Source organism: Eubalaena glacialis, chromosome 18, assembly GCF_028564815.1.
Source record: "Eubalaena glacialis isolate mEubGla1 chromosome 18, mEubGla1.1.hap2.+ XY, whole genome shotgun sequence".
NCBI lineage: Eukaryota > Metazoa > Chordata > Mammalia > Artiodactyla > Balaenidae > Eubalaena > Eubalaena glacialis.
Window position 1 is genome coordinate 62,470,968 of NC_083733.1, and position 24,100 is coordinate 62,495,067.

At 48.8% G+C, this 24,100-nt stretch overlaps 2 protein-coding genes across 3 annotated transcripts; both read left to right on the forward strand.

Moving 5' to 3' along the window:
- On the forward strand, positions 1-10,524 carry DHDH (dihydrodiol dehydrogenase). The gene is given in 9 exon segments (XM_061172489.1): positions 1-51; positions 586-684; positions 1,141-1,252; positions 1,926-2,077; positions 2,079-2,090; positions 4,573-4,825; positions 9,012-9,136; positions 10,016-10,169; positions 10,415-10,524. Coding segments are annotated over 9 exon segments (1,068 nt in total).
- A 7,895-nt stretch (positions 10,525-18,419) lies between these two features.
- Positions 18,420-22,343, forward strand: BAX (BCL2 associated X, apoptosis regulator). 2 transcript variants are annotated; one of them, XM_061172380.1, is made up of 6 exons: positions 18,420-18,540; positions 19,111-19,162; positions 19,254-19,400; positions 19,783-19,918; positions 21,645-21,754; positions 22,115-22,322. In XM_061172380.1, exons 1-6 carry the CDS (start codon positions 18,507-18,509, stop codon positions 22,305-22,307), a joined length of 672 nt encoding a protein of 223 aa, XP_061028363.1. In that variant the 5' UTR covers positions 18,420-18,506; the 3' UTR covers positions 22,308-22,322. The 2 variants fall into 2 exon arrangements, with proteins under 2 accessions (XP_061028363.1, XP_061028362.1); XM_061172379.1 differs by having other exon boundaries at positions 18,421-18,540; positions 21,645-21,749; positions 22,165-22,343.
- The last annotated feature ends 1,757 nt before the right edge of the window (positions 22,344-24,100 follow it).

Genomic DNA, 24,100 nt, shown 5'->3' on the forward strand with positions numbered 1-24,100 from the left:
ATGGCGATTTCTCTGGAAGCAGCCAACCTGAAGGTCTTCGCGTTCCTAGCTGTGAGACCTCGAAAAAATGAGCATAGTTCTCTGGGTCTGTTTCTACGTCTGTAAATAGAACCTCATTCGCAGGTTGGTGGTGAGAAATTAGGGATGGGGAAAGTAAAGCACGGAGGTGGGGGCCTGAGCTACCAAAGGCGTTCTATAAATATTAATAAATATTGGTAAAAATTAGTAAAGATACTAGCTTTGCTATTACTATCCTCTCTCTCTCTCTCTCTGGACAATTCCTAAGGTTTCAAGGGTCGCAGTTGACAAGAAAGCCCCGCCCCTTTTTCACGTGCGGCGACAACTCCCGAAATGTTTCTGGTCCTCACCTCCCATTAGGCGGAGCCAACGGTGCGCTCTTCCAGTGGGGACGCTAGAATTAAATAACCTCCTTCTTTGCATTGGGCCTGGAGGAGCGCACAGGCCCCGTGGCCAATGAGGAGCGGCCTAGGAACGATGGGGGAGGAGAAAAGGGCCACGCCCTCGCTGAGCGGGGGATCAAGTCTTTAACTCTCCGCGCGAAGGTAGGGGCTTTTGGGACTCCAGGTTGCGGAGCTGGCGCTTCGCTGGGGCATTGTGTCAGCTGGCCTTATCTCCAGCGACTTCACGACGGTGCTGCGGACGCTGCCTCGCTCTGGGCACCAGGTCCGCCCTCCCTCCGGAGTCCAGGGGAAGCTCGGGCGGGGGGTCGGGGGGTCGGGGGGTATTCCAGGGTCTGAGGGAGGAGGGAACTAGGGTTCTGGACTTCTTAGTCCCCAAGGCAGTGAAACAACCTCAAATTCCGTACTCACTCCTTTATCCCATTCTGTCTTTTAACCACACGAATTCCGTGAGGTTTGGGAGGGTCTTGATCTGATTTGCTGTGAAAAGAAGAAACTTAGATATTAAGGGGTTTAATAATCGCTTGCCCCAGATCTGTCTTTCCCAAGACCCAAGTGTCCAGCCCCCGGTCACCTCATCCCCCAGGACCACATTCCCCCTGCCCCGTCTTCGTGGATGTAATTTCTCCCTAACCCGAGGCCTTCTCCATCACCTCCCTCCCATCCACCTGTCTTCCACACCTGCCCCAGCCCCTCAAGTATGACGCAGGCGCCCCTCCAGGTGGTGGCGGTAGAGGCCCGTGACCTGAGCCGGGCGAAGGAGTTTGCGAGGAAACACGACATCCCCAAGGCCTACGGATCCTATGAGGAGCTGGCCAAGGACCCGAACGTGGGTGAGTGGGGAGGGCCGCGGGGGGCCACCGGGGGCGCTGCCTTCAGGCTGCTCCGTAGGAGATGCAAGGCTCTGCGGGATGAGCCAATCCCTCTGGGCTCCTGGAAGGACTTCGGGCTGGTAGGCAGAGCGATAGGAACCGGTTTCTTCGTCCAGCGTGAAATTGCGATTAGGGGCCACACCTCCTCGGTAAAGGCAGGGTTGAATTTCTGAGGGAGGCCTTTCAGGCTTTAAATATGACCTGTGGCCCGGGCTTCTGCGTTCCAGAGTAGCCTGGATGGAGAGGCAGGACAGTGTAGTTGGACAACAGCCTAGCTCTGGAGTCAGGCTGCCTGAACTGGCTTTTCCCTCTTCTGCTTGCCCTTCTCAGTTTCCTCATTTGTGAAACGGGCAAAATAATAATCTCTACTTCTTAGTGGTGTTGTGAGGATTATATGATTGAATACGATAATTTCAGAAGGCTGGAAATAATCTGAAGGAAACAGAGTGATGGTAGAGAATGGTTAGCTCCGTCCTAATGGAAGGCTAGGGTTTCACCACTGCGGCAGGACTTCGTCCCTGCTTGGAGGGACTTGGGTTCCCGGATGCTGGGGGCGGGGCCTCTAAATGGTGGGCGGCACCGGAGGTCTCAGTGCGCGGGGCTACCGATCTCTACCTCTATCCTCCCGCCCTAGAGGTGGCCTACGTTGGCACCCAACACCCCCAGCACAAGGCCGCGGTGCTGCTTTGCCTAGCAGCGGGCAAGGCTGTGCCGTGCGAGAAGCCCATGGGCGTGAACGCCGCGGAAGTGCACGAAATGGTTCCTGAGGCCGGATCCCGAGGCCTAATTCCTTATGGAGGTGAGGGTGGAGGGAACCTTCCAACACACAACATAGCGCCACTTGCCATTACTAAACGTAGTTGTCGGTGGACATTTTTGGAGGAATACAAGGGTGGGCTGCCAAGAGTTAAGATGTCCACAAAATGAAACGGGGTCCTTGCGTTTGTTAAGATGCAGTTGAGCTATGTCATGGAATCGACTAGCAACATCTCCCGTGTGTGGAAGTCATTGCTTTTGGCCCTTAGCAAACACGGCCACCTGGAGGATCCTTTGTCAGCCTTTCAGAAAAAGATGTCGATAGTGAAAGTGGCACAAAATGGCAATGGGCTTAGTTTGGGTGGATTTACAGAGACAGAGATCAGAAGTACCAAGGAATCCCCTACCAACCCTCAACGTCAAGCTACCTTTGTTTTTGCCCTTATCAGACTTAGCTACCTATAGCCAAAACATCTTGACATCTTGCAGATTGCCAGTAATTAAAATGGCCACCAAACAGCAATGGGTAGTGGCAGCAATTAAGATAGCCACCATATGACACCCGCCCCGCCCCCCGCCCTCCCCCCCGCAAGTTATTTTCACGTTAAGGAGTCTTATGGTTCTTAAATACTTTGCTATAGGCTTTGCTGGTAGTCACAATGGCTGCCTCTTACTTCCCCATGTCCTATCTAGCTGTCATATGACCAGTATTGCTGAGCCTCCCAGTCTGCAAAGTTCCACGTGCCCAAGAAGTAGTCAAGATGTCAGTTTCAAAATTCTGTGAGTTTATTGCTTCCTCATTTTTATTGGCACCTAATGTGTGCCAGATCCAATCCTAGGAACTGGGAACTCATAATGTGTAAGACACAGGCTTAGTTTTCAAGGAGCTCAAGCTCTTATGGTCATGGAAATGGGCAATCCCAACGCCCACTTGCATGGACTTTCATGGACATAGGACTGAGCAGTTGACAGAGCACAGAGGCCTTGGCCCAGCCTGGGTGATGGTCAAGGAGGTTTCCTGCGGGTAGGGACTGACCTGTGCCTTAAAGGAAAAGTAAATTGCATAGGTAAATAGGTCAGAGAGGGAAAGCAGAGTTATGACTTAAAGAAAACAAGAATGGACAGATTTCATGTATTTAGTATGAAATTTATCTTGGACAGGTCAAGATTTCTGGCTTTAGAGTCAGAGGACTCTAGACTCCAGTTCCCCAGTTCCTAGCTCTGTGACCTTGGGCAAGTAATTTGATTCAACTGAGCCTCAGTTTTCTCATCTATAAAATGGACCTAATGATAGCTATGTGGCAGGGATGTTGGGAGGAGTCATTATGCAAAGCATGTGCCTATTGTCTTGCTCATAATATATACCCAATAAATGGGAGCTGACACTAGGCAATGGAGAACGATGGAAGGGGACTGGACAGAGGTGAGACAGGGTCAGCTCTAGGAGAAGGAAAGATCCCTCTGGGCTATGTAGGGGTTGGACTGGAGGGGAGAGACTGGGAGTGTTAGTTTGCTAGGGCTGCCATAACAAAGTGCCATCACAGACTGGGTGGCTTAAACCACAGAGATTTATTTTCTCACTCTTCTGGGGAGTTCTCTGGTGGCTTAGTGGTTAGGATTCCGGGCTTTCACTGCTGTGGCCCAGGTTCAATCCCTGGTAGGGGAACTGAGATCCAATAAGCCTCGTGGCACAGCCAAAAAATATTTTTTTTTAATTTTTTAATTAAATTTTAAAAACTTTTCAATTTAAAAATAAAATAAAATTTTAAAAAACAAATAAAATATTTTCTCACACTCTGGAGGCTAGATGTCTGAGATCAAGGTGTCAGCAGGGTTGGTTCCTCCTGAGGCCTCTCTCCTTGGCTTGTAGACGGCGGTCTCCTCCCTGTGTCTTCACATGGTCTTCCCTCTGTGCATATTTGTGTCCTAATTTCCTCTTCTTATAAGGACACCAGTCTAATAGGATGAGGGCCCGCCTTAATGACCTCATTTTAACTTAATTACCTCTTCAAAAACCCCATCTCCGGGGACTTCACAGGCAGTCCAGGGGTTAAGACTCTGCGCTTCCACTGCAGGGGGCATGGGTTCGAACCCTCATCGGGCAACTAAGATCCCACATGCCATGCGGTGCGGCCAAAAAAAAAAAAAAAAAAAAATTTCCAAATACACTCACATTGGGAGGTACTGGGGAGTTCGGGCCTCAACATGAATTTGGTGGGGACACAATTCAGCCCATAACATTGGGAGACCGGTGTAATGGTCCAGATGAGAAAGGAAAGGCCGGCGTTGGGGCTATGGGAGTGGAGAGGAGAGAAGAGGGCAGAGAGTGTCAGGGGCAGGACATAACTTGGCGACTGATGGGCTGCAGAAGGAAGAGGGAGGGGTCTTGTTTGGAGACTGGGGAGCAGCGGGTACCCCCTCAAGATTGGGCCCTTGAAAGGAGAAGAACTGATTGGTTAACTCCTGGGTCCTGACCCCTTTCCTTCCCTTTCTGCATTCTGCTTTCTTCCCTCTGTTGTCTGCAGGCCATCTGGACCCGCTTCTTTCCTGCTGTAGAGGCTCTGAGGTCTGTTCTGGCCCAGGGAACTCTGGGGGACCTTCGGGTGGTTCGGGCAGAATTTGGGAAGAATCTCACCCATGTACACCAGGCCATAGACTGGGCCCAGGCTGGAGGTGGCTTGTTAGACATTGGCATCTACTGCCTCCAGTTCATCATTATGGTCTTTGGTGGGCAGAAGCCGGAGAAGATTTAAGCTGTGGGAAGGCGCCATGAAACAGGTACGATCTATCCTGGACTATACGATGGTAATAGGAGTGATCCTGTCTTACTGGGAGTGTTGAGCTGGGAATGTCTCCTCGCCCATGGGAATCAGGTTAGACAGCTGGAGGAGCTTCCCATATGAAGTCAAAGAGGATCAGAGTTGAGAGTGTCGGCAGGCTCTGTGCTGGGATTTTGCTGTGTGATCTTGGCCAAGGGACACAACATCTCGAGTCTTAATTAGTTACTGGTAAAATGTCAGTAATAGAGTTATCATAAGGAGTTAATGAAGTAACTTGAGGCAAATGGCAAGCAGTTACTAATTATCATTTTTTGAATTTATCTCAGACTTTGCTGCGTAACAAACTACCCCAGAACTTAAATAACAATCATTTATTAGTTTGTGATTCTGTGGGTTGGCAATTTGGGCTGGTCTCAGCTTGGGTGGTTCTTCTGCTGGTCTTAGTCATGTAGCTGCAGTCAGCTGGCTGTTCCACTGGAGTTGGATGGTCTAGGACGGCCTCACTATGTCTTGCAGGTATTGGTTATTGTGTGGGGAGTCTTGGTTCTCCTCCACATGGCCTCTCCAGCTGGCTAGCTCAGGTTCATTCACATTGTGGGCTCAGAGTTCCAGGTGTAACAAAAAGAAGGCAGGCCTCAATGTGCAAGCACTTTTCAAACCTTTATTTGTACCATATTTGCCACTGTTCCATGGCCCAAAGTCAGCTCAGATTTCAGAGGTGGGCAAATAGACTTTACCACTTGATGGAAGGAGCTACCACAAAGAGGCACTCATAGAGGAGTAAGAGGAATTACTGTTTTCATCTTTGCAAACGGTACCACAGAAGGCAATGAACAACCAGGAAAATAATACATGGGATCAAGGTCACTCTTCAGAAAAACTGTCTCAGGAGATTGGTTCAAGATGGCAGAGTAGAAGGACGTGCGCTCACTCCCTCTTGCGAGAGCACTGGAATCACAACTAACTGCTGAACCATCATTGACAGGAAGACACTGGAACTCACCAAAAAAGATACCCCACATCCAAAGACAAAGGAGAAGCCACAATGAGACAGTAGGAGGGGCGCAATCACAATAAAATCAAATCCCGTAACTGCTGGGTGGGTGACTCACAAACTGGAGAACACTTATACCACCGAAGTCCACCCACTGGAGTGAAGGTTCTGAGCCCCACGTCAGGCTTCCCAACCTGGGGGTCCGGCAACGGGAGGAGGAATTCCTAGAGAATCAGACTTTGAAGCCTAGCGGGATTTGATTGCAGGACTTCAACAGGACTGGGGGAAACAGAGACTCCACTCTTGAAGGGCACACAGAAAGTAGTGTGCGCATTGGGACCCAGGGGAAGGAGCAGTGACCCCATAGGAGACTGAACCAGACCTACCTGCTAGTGTTGGAGGGTCTCCTGCAGAGGTGGAGGGTGGCTGTGGCTCACCGTGGGGACAAGGACACTGGCAGCAGAAGTTCTGGGAACGGACTTCCCTGGTGGCGCAGTGGTTAAGAATCTGCCTGCAAATGCAGGGGACACGGGTTTGAGCCCTGGTCCAGGAAGATCCCACGTGCCGCGGAGCAACTAAGCCCGTGTGCCACAACTACTGAGCCCGCGTGCCACAACTACTGAAGCCTGCATGCCTAGAGCCTGTGCTCCACAACAAGAGAAGCCACGGCAATGAGAAGCCCACGCAAGGGAGAGTAGCCCCCGCTCACCACAACTAGAGAAAGCCGGCACACAGCAACAAAGACCCAATGCAGCCAAAAATAAATAAATAAAATGAATAAATGTATTTTTTTAAAAATATATATATATAAACTCAAAATGGATTAGAGACCTAAATGTAAGACTGGACACTATAAATCTCTTAGAGGAAAACATAGGAAGAACACTCTTTGACATAAATCACAGCAAGATCTTTTTTGATCCACCTCCTAGAGTAATGGAAATAAAAACAAAAATAAACAAATGGGACCTAATGAAACTTAAAAACTTTTGCAAAGCAAAGGAAACTACAAACAAGACGAAAAGACAACCCTCAGAACGGGAGAAAATATTTGCAAACGAATCAACGGACAAAGGATTAATCTCCAAAATATATAAACAGCTCATGCAGCTCAATATTAAAAAAACAAACAACCCAATCAAAAAATGGGCACAAAACCTAAATAGACATTTCTCCAAAGAAGACATACAGATGGCCGAGAAGCACATGAAAAGCTGCTCAACATCACTAATTATTAGAGAAATGCAAATCAAAACTACAATGAGGTATCGCCTCACACCAGTTAGAATGGGCATCATCAGAAAATCTACAAACAACAAATGCTGGAGAGGGTGTGGAGAAAAGGGAACCCTCTTGCACTGTTGGTGGGAATGTAAATTGATACAGCCACTATGGAGAACAGTATGGAGCTTCCTTAAAAAACTAAAAATAGAATTACCATATGACCCAGCAATCCCACTACTGGGCATATACCCAGAGAAAACCATAATTCAAAAAGACACATGCACCCCAATGTTCATTGAAGCACTATTTACAATAGCCAGGTCATGGAAGCAACCTAAATACCCATTGACAGACGAGTGGATAAAAAGATGTGGTACATATATACAATGGAATATTACTCAGCCATAAAAAGGAACGAAATTGGGTCATTTGTAGAGACGTGGATGGATCTAGAGACTGTCATACAGAATGAAGTAAGTCAGAAAGAGAAAAACAAATATCGTATATTAACACGTATATGTGGAGCCTAGAAAAATGGTACAGATGAACCGGTTTGCAGGGCAGAAGTTGAGACACATGTAGAGAACAAACGTATGGACACCAAGGGGGGAAAGTGGTGGGGGGGTGGGGTTGGTGGTGTGATGAATTGGGAGATTGGGATTGACATGTATACACTAATATGTATAAAATGGATAACTAATAAGAACCTGCTGTATAAAAAAATAAATAAAATTCAAAACAAATTGGCCAATTTCTAGACTAAATAGTAGCTATAACAGATCCCATTTGTCATGTGCTACCTTTGCATTAGGGTTATTATAGATATGATGTCCCTAATATATTTAGGTTGTCCCCATTTTACAGACGAGGAAACTGAGGTGCAGAGAGGGAAAGTGACTTATCCAGGCTTATACAGCAGATCCAGGATAAGAACTTGGGCTTATCTGAAATCAAAGAGAGCTGAGTCAGTAGGTTCCTCCATCTATGGCCTGCCTGATGTGTTCCAGAACCAGGCTAGTACTTTTCCTGCTGTGTTAACTAATGCTTACATATCACTTATTGTAATTTAAATAGCCTTCTAAGTACTTTGTGCATTTTGTATCATTTAATATACTACTTGTAACGGACCTATGAGGCAGGTTCTGTTATTATCCCCATTTTAGAGATGAGGAAACTGATTCTCACAAATGAGGCTCAGAGAGGTGAAGTCTCTCTCTCTTTTTTTTCTTTTAGCATATTTTTGTTTATTTATTTATTTTTGATAACAGCTTTACTGTGATATAATTCACATACCATACAATTTATTCATTTAAAGGGTATAATTCTGTGGCCTTAGTACAGTCACAGTTGTGCATTTGTCACCATAATCAATTTTATTTTTCTTAATTAATTTTTATTGAAGTATGGTTGATTTACAATGTTGTGTTAGTTTCAGGAGTACAGCAAAGTGATTCAGTTATACATATACAAATATCCATTCTTTTTTAGATTCTTTTCCCATATAGGTCACTACAGAGTATTGAGTTCCCTGTGCTATACAGTAGGTTCTTAATAGTTACCTATTTTATATATAGTAGTGTGTATATGTCAATCCCAATCTCCCAGTTTATCCCTCCCCCCACCATAATCAATTTTAGAATATTTTCATTACTCAAAAAAAAAAAAAAACCCCACATCCAATTATCCCATCCCCCTGGGCCCTAACCAACCACAAATCTACTTTCTGGCTCTACGGATTTGCCAAATATTAGACATTTCACACAAATGGAATCCTGCAATATGTGACTTTTGTGTCTGGCTTCTTTCATTTAACCTAAGTGTTTTCAGTGTTCATCCATGTGTAGGACACATCACCGCTTCTGGCTTCACTCTCTTTCATTGCCATATTAGAGATGAGGTCTCTTGCCCAAGGTTCCACAGGCAGGATTTGACGCCAGGCTTGCCCCCATCCGGTGCCTTCCCCCAGGTGTGGACGACACTGTCACTGTGCTACTCCAGTACCCAGGAGAGGTCCACAGCAGCTTCACATGCAGCATCACTGCCCAGCTCTCCAGTATGGTCTGTGTGAGTGGTACCAAGGGCATGGCCCAGGTGAGACATGATTGGCCGAGCTGGGATGGGCCCAAGTACTGGGAACCATGGCCCTTAGCAAGAGGAGTAGGCCAGTCGTGCCTGTTGGAACTGGATAGGGACTGAACCGGCCTCTTTCCACACCACTGCTAAGGAATCCATCCTCAACCACCAGGCCATGGGATGGGGTTTGGACCTCCAGGCTCCTTCCTGAGGGTGAACCCATTGGTCTGTCGAAAGTCCTTAGTCCTTTCTTACGAGAAACCAGTTCTTATCAACCATCCTCTGAGAACAGCTCTAATCTTTGGAATTGCTTTCAGGACAGGATATGGGCATTATCAAAGAGTGGCTTCATGGGACTTCCTGGAGCCATGTTGCTAGAAAGAAATTCTATTCTCAGCAGAAGAATTTGGACCTTGCCCCAAACTTGAACTGCAGAATTTGCCCCAGTTGTATCTCTATATTTCCATTTTGACTTTGACTTGGGTATGGGAATAATTTAGGCTTCCCCAGGGCTAAAACAAAAACAAGTCTCCTAGTGGATAAGAAGGTGATGGGTTGTCTAAGCCTCCTCCTTGCAACGGGGATTCCGTTGCAAAGATAGGCTATCTACAGATGCAAAGATAGGCTATCTTCACGAGGCCTGAGCATAGGGTTAAAGAGGGGTTTGTTCCTGGGGAAATGGACAGACAAGACAGGCTTGTAGTGTGGCAACCCTGATGCTAAGGAATAATCCCCCAGCAACCAGGACAGGGGTTGGGGTTGGGGACCCAAACCTCCCTGAGGATGGAGGGTGATCAGCCCTTAGCTGATGAGAGGGAGGCTCCTGAGCAGCCCCAAGCAGGAGCCCCTGCAGCCCTGTTGGTGAGGGCAGTAGGACCACCTCTTATCTCCCCTCAGATCCTCGACCCCTGCTGGTGTCCAACAGAGCTGGTGGTGAAGGGGGAGCATATGGAGTTCCCATTGCCCCCAGCCCCAGGCAAGGAGTTCAATTTTACAAATGGAATGGGCATGAGTTATGAGGCCAAGCACGTCCAGGAATGCCTGCATAAGGGTAAGGATGTGGAGGACGGGGTGGGAGGGTAGCAGGGTGGCAGGGCAAGCCCAGTAGGGGAGGTGGATATCTTCCCCACCCCTCAGCCGCTCAAGCAACTGTTTAGAACTACATCTCCCAGGAACCCCTGCGGCATCCATATGCCTGAACCATGTATTACTGTGCCTCATGGGATTCTCGGAATTGTAGTTCTTTTGGTCTTCGGGACGTGAGTAGGAGGGGTCCCTAACTGCACTTTCCCCCAGGCCTGAAGGAAAGTCTTGTGATTCCTCTGGCGGAAAGTGAGCTCCTGGCTGACATGCTTGAGGAGGTGAGGAAGGCCACTGGAATCACCTTCCCCCAAGATAAACACTGATGTATGTCCTGAACAAATCAAGACATGCTGGGAATTCCCTGGCGGTCCAGTGGTTAGGGCTCCGCGCTTTCACTGCTGAGGGCACGGGTTCAATCCCTGGTTGGGGAACTAAGATCCCACAAGCTGCGCAGCAAGGCCAAAAAATAATAATAAAATAAAATAATAAAATAAAATAAAAACGTGCTTTCCACAGAGATCTTGGCAGTGGTGGTTTGATGGGAGCTGGAGAGAGCCCACCATCCAAGGGGTCACTAGAGCATAAATTGGGTGGAAGGATGTGCCGGGGCGGGCGGTCAGGATCACATTTCCCACAAGCTCCTGGAGCAGACATGTGTGAGCAAATCCACAGTTTGCCTGCCTCAGCCTGTGTGACCTTGGGCAGGGCATAGTATATGGGTAGGAGGTGTCCCTAACTGCACCCTCCCTTAGCGTCTCTCTGCCTTTGTCTCCTCATCAGTAAAGGGGAGATACCACACTATCCACCCTCTGCTGAGGAGTAAATGGGATGGTATATAACAGGCCCTAGCACACAGCAGGTTCTCTATAGATGTTAGCTGATTGGCCCTTCACTTTGAGGTCAGGCCTCCAGAAGCTCCAGGCCTCCATTAAGGTATAGAGAGTCATTTCAACAGGAACGTTCGCAAGTATTTCAGTGGCCTTATTGGCAAAGCCAGGGTCATATGCCCCTCTGTGTGGAAGGGGTAGGAGATCATTCCCACCCAAATTACAAGCAGTTGGAGGGTGGCTATATGTGGGTGCTTGGCCAACCAATTAGGGTTAACTCTGTGCTCTAGGAAAGATCTAACTTTCATATTTTTCTATAGTAGTGAGAATAGGTTAGGTTATGCTGTAGTAACAAACAACTCCAAATCTCAGCTTAGCATAACAAGGTTTTTTTCTCACTTGTGTTATATATTGACTGAGGGTTCTGGGCTGTATATGTCTGGGACCCAGGCTGACAGAGCCACTACCATTTGGAGCCCTGCCGGTCAAGTGTGGCCAAGGAAGAACACCCTGGAAGCTCTTGTACCAATACTTAAATGTTCTGACACACAAATGACATACATAATCTCTTAGAATTTATTGGCCAAAACTAGTCATGTGACTTGAATGAACCACAGAGAGTCCGGGAAGTTCAATTCTACCACATTCCAGAAGATGGAGATGGATACATTGGGTTTATGACACTAATAACTCTCACTCTGAGCACATAAGCAATTTGGTAGAAATTTCAGAACATTGAGAGATTAGAAATCAGTTAAATGAGTTTTCTATTGTTTGCCTTTTCCAAGTCCCATTACACATCATTCAGCTATCACCACAATGTGAAACCATTCAGCCCTCTGCTTGCTTGGTTTCAATCATTTGATCGTGTGGCAGATAAGCCTAGATGTCCCCTTAATAATTATTCGCCTCTGATAGGGAAGTTTCACTGGACATATGGCTGCACAGCTAAAGACTACATTTCCCAGGCTCCCTTGCAACAAGTTTCTTGCCATGTAAATGGTTTCTGGCCAGTGGGATGTCTGCAGCATCTGAGATATGGCCTTAAAAGGCAAGGAGGATGGCATCCCTTTCAGTCTCTCCCTTCCTGGTGCAGGGATGTGTTGGGCATTGGTGTGTCCATCTTACACTATGAGATGGAAGTGCTGTGTTGTGAATGGTAGGGCAACAAGCTAGAAGGCTAGAAGAAAGACATGATTATGGAAGTAGGCATGCCCCAAGATCTTCGGGATGAGTTGGCAAACTGGAGACCCAGGAGAGCCAATGTTTAGTTCCAGTCCAAGTTTGAAGGCATGAGTACCAGGACAGCTGATGGTGTAGTTGTTGTCTGAAGGCTGGCAGCTCTGAAACAGGAGGGAAGGGGGCAGGGCACAACGTCTAAAAGAATGACATAGCCCTTGAGGATAAGACATAAACTGGTTAGAACCAACTAGGTCCAAGATGGCAAAAGATTTGACTTCCAGTAGACCTTGAGCCTCATTCTATGCTCATTGTAATACATTAGCATATGCTAAAGGACACACCCACAGGTGCCATGACAGTTCCGAGGCTGACCATAAAAGGCCAAAAAGTGGGCAATGGCCCAATTCCTGGAAATCGCCACCCCTTCTCCAATATAGTTGGAATAATCCTCCCACTCGTTAGCCTATAAAATTACCCAACCCATAAAAACCAATCACCCCATATTTCGGGGCCTCTCGCCTTCTGAGATGGTCCACACTCTGTGGACTGTGTTTCTCTCTAAATAAATCCACTTCTTACCTATCACTTTGTCTCTCACTGAATTCTTTCTGCGATGAGACATAAAGAACCTGAGCTTCATTAAGATCTGAGACCTGGTGTGTGATCTCATTTAAAAGACAGTGTGTGGGGGGAATACTTCCCTGGTGGCGCAGTGGTTAAGAATCCGCCTGCCACTGCAGGGGACACGGGATTGAGCCCTGGTCCAGGAAGATCCCACGTGCCGCGGAGCAACTAAGTCTGTGAGCCACAACTGCTGAGCCTGCATGCCACAACTACTGAAGCCCGTGCACCTAGAGCCCATGCTCTGCAACAAGAGAAGCCACCGCAATGAGAAGCCCGCGCACCACAATGAAGAGTAGCCCCCGTTCACCACAACCAGAGAAAGCCCACGCGCAGCAGTGAAGACCCAATGCAGCCAAAAATAAAATTAAAATAAATAAATTTATATTAAAAAAAAAAAAAAGACACTGGCGGGGGCAATTCCCTGGCAGTCCAGTGGTTGAGACTCCGGGCTTCCACTGAAGGGGGCACGGGTTTGATCCCTGGTCAGGGAACTAAGATCCCACATGCCATATGGCGCCGTCAAAAAAAAAAAAGACACTGGGTTTAAGTCCCACCCCTTGGGTTCAAGTCCCATCTGAATTGTGCAGTTTCGTCTTGAGACCCAGGAAGAGCCAATGTTTCAGTTTGAGCCTGAAGGTGGGAAGAAAGCTGATGTCCTAGTTCCTTTTTTAAAAAAAAAAATTTATTTATTTATTTGTTTATTTATTTATTTGGCTGTACCGGGTCTTAGTTGCAGCATGCAGGATCTTCATTGTGGCATGAGGGGTCTTTAGTTGCAGCATGCAGAATGTATTTTCCTGACCAGGGATCAAACTGGGCCCCCTGCATTGGGAGCGCGGAGCCTTAACCATTGCGCCACCAGGGAAGTCCCTCATGTCCTAGTTCAAAGGTAGTAAGGCAGAAAGAATTCTTTCTTATTCAGAGGAGAGTCAGCCTTTTGTTCTATTCAGGCCTTTTATGCAATCATCTTTACTAAGTCTCCTGATGTAATATCGATCTCATGCAAAAACACCCTGAGAGAAACACTCAGAATAATGTTAGACCAAACATCTGGGTACCCTGTCAAGCTGGCCCAGTAAAGTTGACATATAAAATTAACCATCATAGTTCCTGACACTGTGGAACTTTACTCACTGTTATTATCACTTAAGGTTGCATATTCTTGGACTGTTACATGAGAGGGAAATAAACTTCTGTGTTGTTTAAGTCATTGTTATAATGGTCTTTGCTAAAGCAGCTGAATTGGTGTGCTACCTTATATTTTCCAAAGATATCTCCTGTCCCCACTCACTTCCTCCATTAAGAAGTAGAGTCGAGTTCCCCTTCCCCTGAAGTGGAGTGGGCTCATGACTAATATGTAGCTGTTGCAACATGGCAGAAGTGATGCTGCATGATTTTTGAGGTCAAATCAGGGAAGGCAATGCAATTTCTTTGTTAGCTGAAATACTCTAGAAACCTTCAGCCATCAGGCAAGTAGTTCAGCTGCCCTGAAGCCACCAAGCTATAAGGAAGCTCAAGCTATCCCACACAAAGAAACCACATGGAAAGGCTTGAGGCTCCATGAAAATATATGCTCCACCAGGTCCCGACACCCTTCAGTCTCCCTGCTCTTCCAATTCCAGCCACTTTCTGACTGCAGACACTGAGTGACCCCAAGCTGGAACTGCCCAGAGAGCCCTTCCCAATCTCACTACCCACAGGCCTATCAAAGATAATAAAATAATGGTTGTTTTAAGCCACTAAGCTCTGGGCTGATTTGTTACACAGCAATAGTGAACCAGAACATCTGGTATAACTTTTATAGTGGGAGAGATGGATTCATTTTTAATATGTCTAAGCAGAAGTGGAACCCCCAAATCCTACTCACTCTTCTCCACCCCAGAACCTTCACTAGATCAGCCACCAGGGTCCTCTTCCCCTGAATAACTTAGCATCTACAACATGTTAGCCCTCTCCTTTGCTGTCCTTCCTCTATGTGCAAAGGGTTTTTCCTTTCCTGGAGTGGTAGTCAGTTTCTTTCCTTCCTTCCTTCCTTCCTTCCTTCTTTCCTTTCCTTTCCTTTCCTTTCCTTTCCTTTCCTTTCCTTTCCTTTCCTTTCTTTCATTGAAGTATAGTTAATTTACAATGTCATGTTACTTTCAAGTGTACAGCTAAGTAATTCAGTTATATATATATTGAATATATATATTCTTTTTCATATACTTTTCCATTATAGGTTATTACAAGATATTGAATACAGTTCCCTGTGCTTTACAGTAGGTTACTGTTGTTTATCTATTTTATATGTAGTAGCATCTATCTGTTAACCCCAAACTCCTAAATTCTCTCCTCACCTCACCCCTGCACTATCCCCTTTGGTAACCATAAGTTTGTGTTCTGTGTCTGTGAGTGTATTTCTGTTTTGTAAATAAGTTCATTTGTATCATATTTTTATGTTCCACATATAAATGATATCATATGATATTTGTCTTTCACTGACTTACTTCACTTAATATGATAATCTCTAGGTCCGTCCATGTTGCTGCAAATGGCATTATTTTATTCTTTTTTATGACTAATATTCCATTGTGTATATAGACCACATCTTCTTTATCCATTCATCTATTGATGGACATTTATGTTGCTTCCATGTCTTAGCTATTGTAAATAGTGGTGCTATGAGCATAGGGGTGCATGTGTCTTTTCGAATTAGAGTTTTCTCTGGGGTAATCGGTGTCTAAAATGGCTCTCAATGACCTCTACCTCCTGGTATTCATGTCCTCATATAATCCCCTCTCCTGTGACTGTGCTGGACCTAGTGACCTGCCGCTCATGGCAAAAGTGATGGGATGTCCCTTCCGAGACTAGGTTATAATAGACTATGACTTCAGTCTTGCCTGCTCACTTTGATTAAGTTTGCTGCCATGTTGTGAGCTGCACTATGAAGAGGTCCCATGGCAAAGAAAGGAGTTCCAGCCAACAAGGAACCAAGATGCTGGCCCTCAGTCCAGCGTCTCTCATGTGACCGGATCTTCCCGACAACCATTTATGGGTGCTTGGAAATGGATCCTTCCCCAGATGAGTCATTGGATGAGACCAGAACCTCAGCTGACACCTATTTTATAGCCTTGTGAGAGAATGCAAAGCAGAGGACCCAAGTAAGCCACCCCCAGATCCCACCGATTATGTCCATCTTGTAATATACATCGGTAACTTTAAAACACCTATAAACTGTATTTTCCTTTGTTAGAAGAGTCTTAAGTTACTTCCCTGGTGGTCCAGGTGTTAAGACTGTGCTTCCACTGCAGGGGGCACGGGTTCCATCCCTGGTCTCGGAACTAAGATCCCACAAGTCATGTGGCATGCCCCCCCCGCAAAAAGTCTTAAAACATCATTTTCTCTCTTATCCCTTTGGATATACAATAAATAACAGATTGTACTAGATTCATTGTCTTATAATAATGTGTAAGAGAGATTTACTATTAACAGTGAGCCATGGGAGGGCTGTGAGCAGGTGAGGACCAGGGCCAGCTCTGGATATAGAAAAACCCATCTAGGTTCATGTGGAAGATGGGCTGGAGGGGAGGGACAGGAGGCTGGGGCCTATGAGTGGGGCTGAGTAAGAAAGCCCTGTCCAAGTGACACAGGTCAAGCTGGAGACCTGACAGCATCCACAAGAATCGTACAATTCTGGCAAATCCATCTCCTTCTCTGGGCTCTGGTTTCTGCATCTATAAATAGGCCATAGTTATCCTAGATGTATTAGTTATCTATTGCTTTGTAACAAATTGCCCCCAAACTTAGCAGTTTAAAGCAACAATAAATGTTTATTGTCCCACACAATTTCTGAGGGTTGGAAATCAATGAGTGGCTGAGCTGTGGGGTTCTGGCTTAGGATCTCTCACGAGGTTGCAGTCAGGATGTTGGTGGGGACAGCTGTCACCTGAAGGCTTGACTGGGGCTGGAGGACTTGGTTCCTCAACACGTGTGTTTCTCCAGCGGATGATTGCTTTAGTGTCCTCACAACGTGGCAGCTGCTTCCTCTAAAGTGAGTGATCCTAGAGAGAGTCAGGCAGAAGCTGCGGTGACTTTTATGCCCTAACCTTGGAGGTTACACTCTGCCATTTCCACAATACCCTATTAGTCACACTGTCAGCCCTATTCAATGTGGGAGGAGACTACACAGGGGCCTGAATACCTGGAGGTGAGAATCATTGGGGCCCATCTTGGAGGTGGGCTTCATAGTTCTGATATAGTATCTTTATTATTGTAAACAATATTGACTTCAGAACTATCTCAAAAGTTTTTTCCCCTCTACTCAACAGCTGTACTGTTTAGAGGTCTGTGGCTGCATTAAAAGCCCTTTCTTCCTTCTCTGTAACTGGGATGGAGGGAGGGCTAATTCACTGGGCTGGAATAACAGACACAAATAAAGCCAGCTTCAAAGTTAATAAGAAACACTATTTCCCAAGGACATGCTTTCTTACTCACAGTGTTGGAAATTCTATCAGTAAAAATGAAACATCCCACTCTTGCCTGTAGGATCTTGCCTGTAGGATCGAAATCATTTGATACATAGTAGCAGCCTCGATTTCCAACCCAGGTGCAGAGTAAAGGGTTTCTGGACCCAACACTATACATCTACATTCATCTTGTAGTTTGCAAGGATACAGGACCCTGGTTCCTTTTGCAGTCCACACACTGCTTGGCTTTGAGCCTAACATACAGTCATCACCTAAACTCCACTCTTCCTCCAAATCCTATAATAACTCTACCTTTTCCTTTGTCAAGATGCTCCATGATTTCTCTGTTGTGTGGTCTCCATCATCTCAATGGGTCAATAAACTTTAATTTGTCAGACTATATTCCTGGTGTTGTCGGGCAGATGGATTAAGACACCTATAATCTTTAATTGCCGTGGCTCCCAGCCACCCTTGGGACATAGATTCCCTTCTCTTATATGCCCAAACCATTCATCATCTGATGAATGGTCCCAGCCTATTTTTCTAATCTCAGTTCTTTTTTCTTCTTACTATTTTCTTTTGAAAGGGAGATATAATCATTTCCATACAGTAAACTGCACGTCTTATGTGTACAACTCAGTGAATTTTTAAATATATGTATGCCCAAGTAATCACCACCCAGATAAATATATAGCACATTTCGGATACCCCAGGAGCCTCTCTGTCCTCACCCTGCCAATCTATCACCAATCTATCACTTTTTGAACTTCAGATTCCTTTTATTTTCACAGAAACACATATAAACATTCATAGACTTTAGTCATCTGGAACGTCCTGCCTCAAAGAATGCTATCTTTGGCCCCTGATGTTCCTTCTGTCCTGGCAAGGGCTCAAGTCCCACCCGAAACTTTTGAAAATATTGCAGGAATGAATGAATGAATAAAAGTTATAGCTGCGATTGAATGCGTGCCTGGTGGAATGGCGCCACGACCAGTTCCTAAGGGGAAGTGCTGATTGGGCAGTCACGTGATAGGGGCCGAGCCTTCCCGGAGCAGGTGAGGCAGGTGCGGTCCTGTGTCCGGGTAGCCCTGCGGGGCAGCGGCTCGCGGCGGCCATTTTGCGGGGCGATCACGTGAGAGGACGCACGCTCAGCGGGGCGCTCACGTGACCAGGGGCGTGCTGCGGCCGCCCGGGCGGACCCGGCGAGAGGCGGCGGCGGGAGCGGCGGTGATGGACGGGTCCGGGGAGCAACCCAGAGGCGGGGGTGAGGCGGGAGGCGGACGGGCGGGAGGAGGGCGAGCCCCTCGCCGGCCGACCCCAGGATCCCTCCTGCCGGTATGGGGCCGTCCGATCGCCAAGCACTCCGGGGCAGAAACTCCGGGATCCGGCGCTGCCAGCTTCCACCAATTCCCGGGGTCCCGGGCTCTCTGGCTTCTGCGTCCGGATCCCTTCCTGTCTGGCGCTCTCGGACCCCCGAGAAGCTGGGGAACCCCATAATCCAAGCCCCCGGGGCAGGCCCGGGCTTGTTGCCGGCACCACTTCCTGGTGGGAGGGGCGGGTCTCCCCTCAGTCCCCTCAGGCCAGGGGTCTGGTTGCATGAAGTGTTCCCTCAGCCTCCTCCCCCGGAAGAATGAAGGATACAGGCCCAGGATTCCTGCCTCTTTCTCCATCAGGGACTCAGTTGCCTGGGCCCCCAGTCACTTTATCTACCAGGGACCCAGAAATGCAGGGTCCCCTAGCGTTGTCCTCCCTCAGGGATCATGAGCCACTCCAGTTCCCTGGATCCCCCTAGGACCCAAGAGTCCAGGCACCTCTTCCCTCCTTTCTCCTCTAGGGCCCACCAGCTCTGAGCAGATCATGAAGACAGGGGCCCTTTTGCTTCAGGGGTGAGTTTGAGGTCTGATTATTGCGGAGCAGATTTGAGGAGTGAGGCCCCATTCTGATTCTGCATTCCCTGCAACTCCATTCCCACTCTAGTTTCATCCAGGATCGAGCAGGGCGAATGGGGGGAGAGACACCCGAGCTGGGCCTGGAGCAGGCGCCCCAGGATGCATCCACCAAGAAGCTGAGCGAGTGTCTCAAGCGCATTGGAGATGAACTGGACAGTAACATGGAGCTGCAGAGGTGTGGTCCCGGGGACCCCGGAGTCCAGCCAGTGAGCCCCTTCTCCCTCAGAGCCCAGGAGTCCCAGCTCCCAACCCCCACTTCCCCTGGGAGCCTGGAGTCCAGGCCCACAGCCCCCTTTTCCGTCAGACCCAGGGGTCCAGGGCCCCACCACTCAACTCAGCACTCTGGACTCCCAGCCCTCCCCTGCCCTAGGATCTTGAAACTCTCCTTCAGGGAGTCATTTTCCCCAGTTTCCTCAATGTCCACCTTGTGGCTCTCCCCCATGATGGCTTCCTGGCTCAGGCCTCAGTTTCCTTATCTTTGGTATGGGGTGGACACCAGAGTTTCCAGACTCTGCCTGATCCTCCCTCCCCAGCACTGGCTCTCCTCTCTCCTGCAGGATGATCGCAGCTGTGGACACAGACTCCCCCCGAGAGGTCTTTTTCCGAGTGGCGGCTGAAATGTTTTCTGACGGCAACTTCAACTGGGGCCGGGTTGTCGCCCTTTTCTACTTTGCCAGCAAACTGGTGCTCAAGGTGGGCGGCTGCAGGGCTGTGAGCCCAGGCAGGCTCCCCTATGAGGACCTGGGAGTTGTGAGGTCAACCTCTGTGGCAGCCCAGTAACCACAGAGGGAATGGAGAGAGACAGCTATGGACCGCTTGTCTGCTTTTTCATTCATTTATTCATTCAACAAACATTTATGGGGCCTATGGTGTGTGTGACCTGTACTCGTCACCCAGGACACACAACAGAAAAGGCTAGGTCCCTGCTTTCAGGGAGCCCACGTCGTATGATGAGTGCTGACCGAAGTAAACTAGGGTGACGTGATTGGGCAAAGTGGTCAGGAAAGACTTCTAAGAGGAGGTGACATGAAAGCCAAAGTTGGAATGACAAGAAAGATGCAGTGATATATTGTATAAAGATGGGGGAAAAGGCATCCCGTAGAGGGGCAGAACGTGCAAAGGCCCTGAGGTAGGACCAAGCCTGGTGTGTTGTGGGCAATGAGGAGGCCCATGTGGTTACAACAGAGTGAGGAGGGGGAGAAGGTGAGAGATGAGGGCAGATTGCGAGGGTCTTGTGGGCCACTATAAAGACTAGCTTTACTCTGAGTGCGACAGGAGTGATTGGCTCGTTTTAAACAAGAGAGTGAGGTGACCTGATTTATAAATAGAAAAGACTTTTCAAGCAAGGAGAGCAAAATGTTAATTGTAGAATCTAGGTTGTGTGTATATGCCTGTACACTTCGAAATTTTTTTAACTTTTCTCTCTGAAGATTCTCATTATAAAATACTGGGGGAGGGGAAGCCCAGCAAATTATTCTGGCCCTTGTGGGTAGAAAAATGGATTATGGGGCACAAGGGCAAAAACTGGGAAGCTGACGAAGGGGTACCTGTAATAGTCCTGGCTAACGGAAGACTGACCTGGAGTCAGGGGGCAGCATTGGAGGTGGAGAAGTAGATTTCTTGATGTGTTTGTAAGATTGAGCTGATGGGGCTTGAATGTTAGAGGTGAGGGGGACAGCAGTCAGGGTGATGGTAGGGCTGCATGTGGCGCTGGGGACAGCAGGTGAGAAGCAGCGAGATAAAGGCTGAGTAGGGAAGCTTAGGGAGTTGAAGAGCAGGCGTCAGGCCTTACCTGGTCTGAAGGTCAGAAAGCCCTCTCTGGGGAAGTGACATTAGACCTGAGCTTTGAGGGATGAGTGAAAATTCCCTTGGCTGAGGCCCATTGAGGCAGCAGAGTCAGCATGTGCAAAGGTCCTGAAGCAGGTTAAGAATTGGGTGGGACTTCCCTGGCGGTCCAGTGGTTGGGACTCCGTGCTTCCACTGCAGGGGGCACGGGTTCGATCCCGGGTCGGGGAACTAAGATCCCACAAGCTGTGTGGAGTGGCCAAAGAAAAAATAAAAATTAAAGGTTCAAATTAAAAAAAAAAAAGATATGGAAGAAGGGCAATGAGGCACAGAAAAGAAGAGGAAAATTGGAATGTGATCAGGTCAGAGGCTTCATACAGAGCCTTGTGGGCCAAGATAGGCTTTTGATTTTTTATCCCAGAGGTACTGGGGAGCCATAGATGGTTTGTGAGCAGGGCAGTTGACAGTGACCAGATCCACTTTACAATTTATGAAGCTCATTCTGACTGTGAGTGGAAAAGAGATTGCAGAAGGGCAGGAGGGGAGGCAGAGAGTTGAGAAAGGAGGCTGGGGGCCACGGCCCCAGGCAGTGGGGACAAGGCTCAGTCCCTAAGGCCCAGCCCACTCCCCGCAGGCCCTGTGCACCAAGGTGCCCCAGCTGATCAGGACCATCATGGGCTGGACACTGGACTTCCTTCGAGAGCGGCTGCTGGGCTGGATCCAGGACCAGGGTGGTTGGGTGAGGCCCCTAACCCCACCCAATCCCCCACTCCTCTGGGACCCCTGGGCCTTCCTGAGCCCACCACAGTGGTGCCCCCCCTCCCCATTTTTGGATCATCAGATGTACTCTGTAATGCGTTTTCTTACATGTCTGATCAACCCCGATTCATATGGCACCGACTGACCTCTCCATGACCCTTGACCTCCTGGTGACCTCTGACCTGACTAGTGCCATCTGCCCTCCCTGGTGCCTCTACTTCCTTCGGAATCCCTCAAGTTCTATGATAACTCTTTGGCCCCCAACTCTGTAGTACCATTAATCTTAGGCCCTTGCCCCCACTCATGCCCTCTGACCTCTCTGTGACCCCTCATGTGCTGGCCCAGGGCCTGCCCCTTGGCTGAGCTGCTGAAGTGCCTCATGTCCCTATCCCCAGGATGGCCTCCTCTCCTACTTTGGGACACCCACGTGGCAGACAGTGACCATCTTCGTGGCCGGCGTGCTCACTGCCTCGCTTACCATCTGGAAGAAGATGGGCTGAGGCCACCAGCGGCCTTGGACTGTGTCTTTTCTGCATAAATTATGGCATTTTTCGGGAGGGGTGGGGACTGGGGGCCATGGGCATTTTTCTTACTTTTGTAATTATTGGGGTGGGGTGGGGAGGAGTGGTCTCGGGGGGCAATAAACCTCTTTCGGGCCACACTTTCAGAGTCTGAGTCACTGGGCCCACTTCCTGGCTTTCGCAGGAGACCAGGCTTCATGTGCTGACACATCTTTTTCTGAGGTTGCCTGGTGCCCTCTATGGGTAGGTGGTGAGTTAAGTCTTGGCCCTGCCCTTAAGGAGCCCACAGTCCTGAGGGGAACCGAGGTGACTTGAGATCACATGAGTCGTGTCACAGCCTAGGGTATTGTGTTAGAGGCAGCACTGTGCCAGGCCCAAGCCCGGCAGAGGAGCCTGGGGTTGGGGTGGAGGTGGGGGGTGGATATCAGGGTAGCAGGGTGCAAAGCAGCCTCCTGGACCCTGGGAACTAGGACCTGGAAGCTTCCACCATATGGGACCACAGGAAGTTGCACATTTACTGAGGTGGAGAAATGGGGAAGAAGCTGGAGGGGGGCAGACCTCGGGAGGACTAGGAGAGCAGGGGAGGGCTCTGGAGGTTGGAAGGCTGAGAGGCTGGAAGGCTGAGGAGGCTGGAGAGAGGGTCCAAGGGAGACTCCAGAGGAGGCCTGAGCTTGAGCTGTGTGGCTGCTGAGGAGACACACAGGCTGGAGACTGACAGGTTGTAGAGGGAGGGGCTGGAGGAGGAGGAGGAGTCTAGGGTCTGGCCCTGTAAATGGGAAGGGCCCACCAGGAGAGGACGGCCCCCTGGGAAGATGCTGTGCTCACAAAGAGGCACAGTAGATTGAGCCACAGAAGGAGAATCAGAAAAGGGAATTACAGAGAATAAGGTCACTCGGAGAGTCACAGTTGGTTGTCACCTCTCTGGCTCTCTTTCTTTGGCCGCGTTGGGTCTTCGTTGCTATGCGCAGGTTTTTTTCTCTCTAGTTGTGGTGAGCGGGGGCTACTCTTCATTGCGGTGCCTGGGCTTCTCTTGCAGTGGCTTCTCTTGTTGCGGAGCACGGGCTCTAGGCGCGCAGGCTTCAGTAGTTGAGGCACGCAGGCCCAAGAGCAGGCGGGCTCAGTAGTTGTGGTTCGCGGGCTTAGTTGCTCTGCAGCATGTGGGATATTCCCGGACCAGGGCTCGAACCCGTGTCCCCTGCACTGGCAGGCGGATTCTTAACCACTGCACCACCAGAGAAGTCCCACCCCTCTGGCTCTCCGTCCCCCTCTCTCTGGGTCCTTCTGTCCCCTTCTCTGTCTCTGTTCCTGTCTCTGTCTTTGTCCCTCTCTGGGTCTTTCTGTCCCCCTGTCTCTCTGTCCCTGTTTCCCTGGGTCACTTGTCTTCTCCCATCCCCCCTGATAACCCCCACCTTCTTCAGATCATCTTTATCTCACCCCTTCCTCTCCCTCCACCTGTGAGCACTTTCCAGGTCACCTCTCCTTTCCCAGGCTAAAGGTCTTTGGGCTGAGGTATGAAATTTGGTGAATGAGTAACTCAGACCCCATTGTGACTGTGTGCCTGGGGCAACTGCCCCTCCCCCAGAGGCTTGCCCCAGAGACGGCAAGTCAGGGGAGAGATGTCAGATAAGACAGAAGTGAGGGGAGACTGAGTCACCACCCAGAGAGAGGGGACAATATGGCCACAGGCGGGAGCCCAGGGAAACCATCAAGGGAACTAAAAAGACAGTGCCTTGAGACAAAGCACTCAAGGTGGCACCTTGGGGGAGGGGGCCAGACTTGGGGCCCAGCCAGGCCTAGTTCCCCGGGTCCC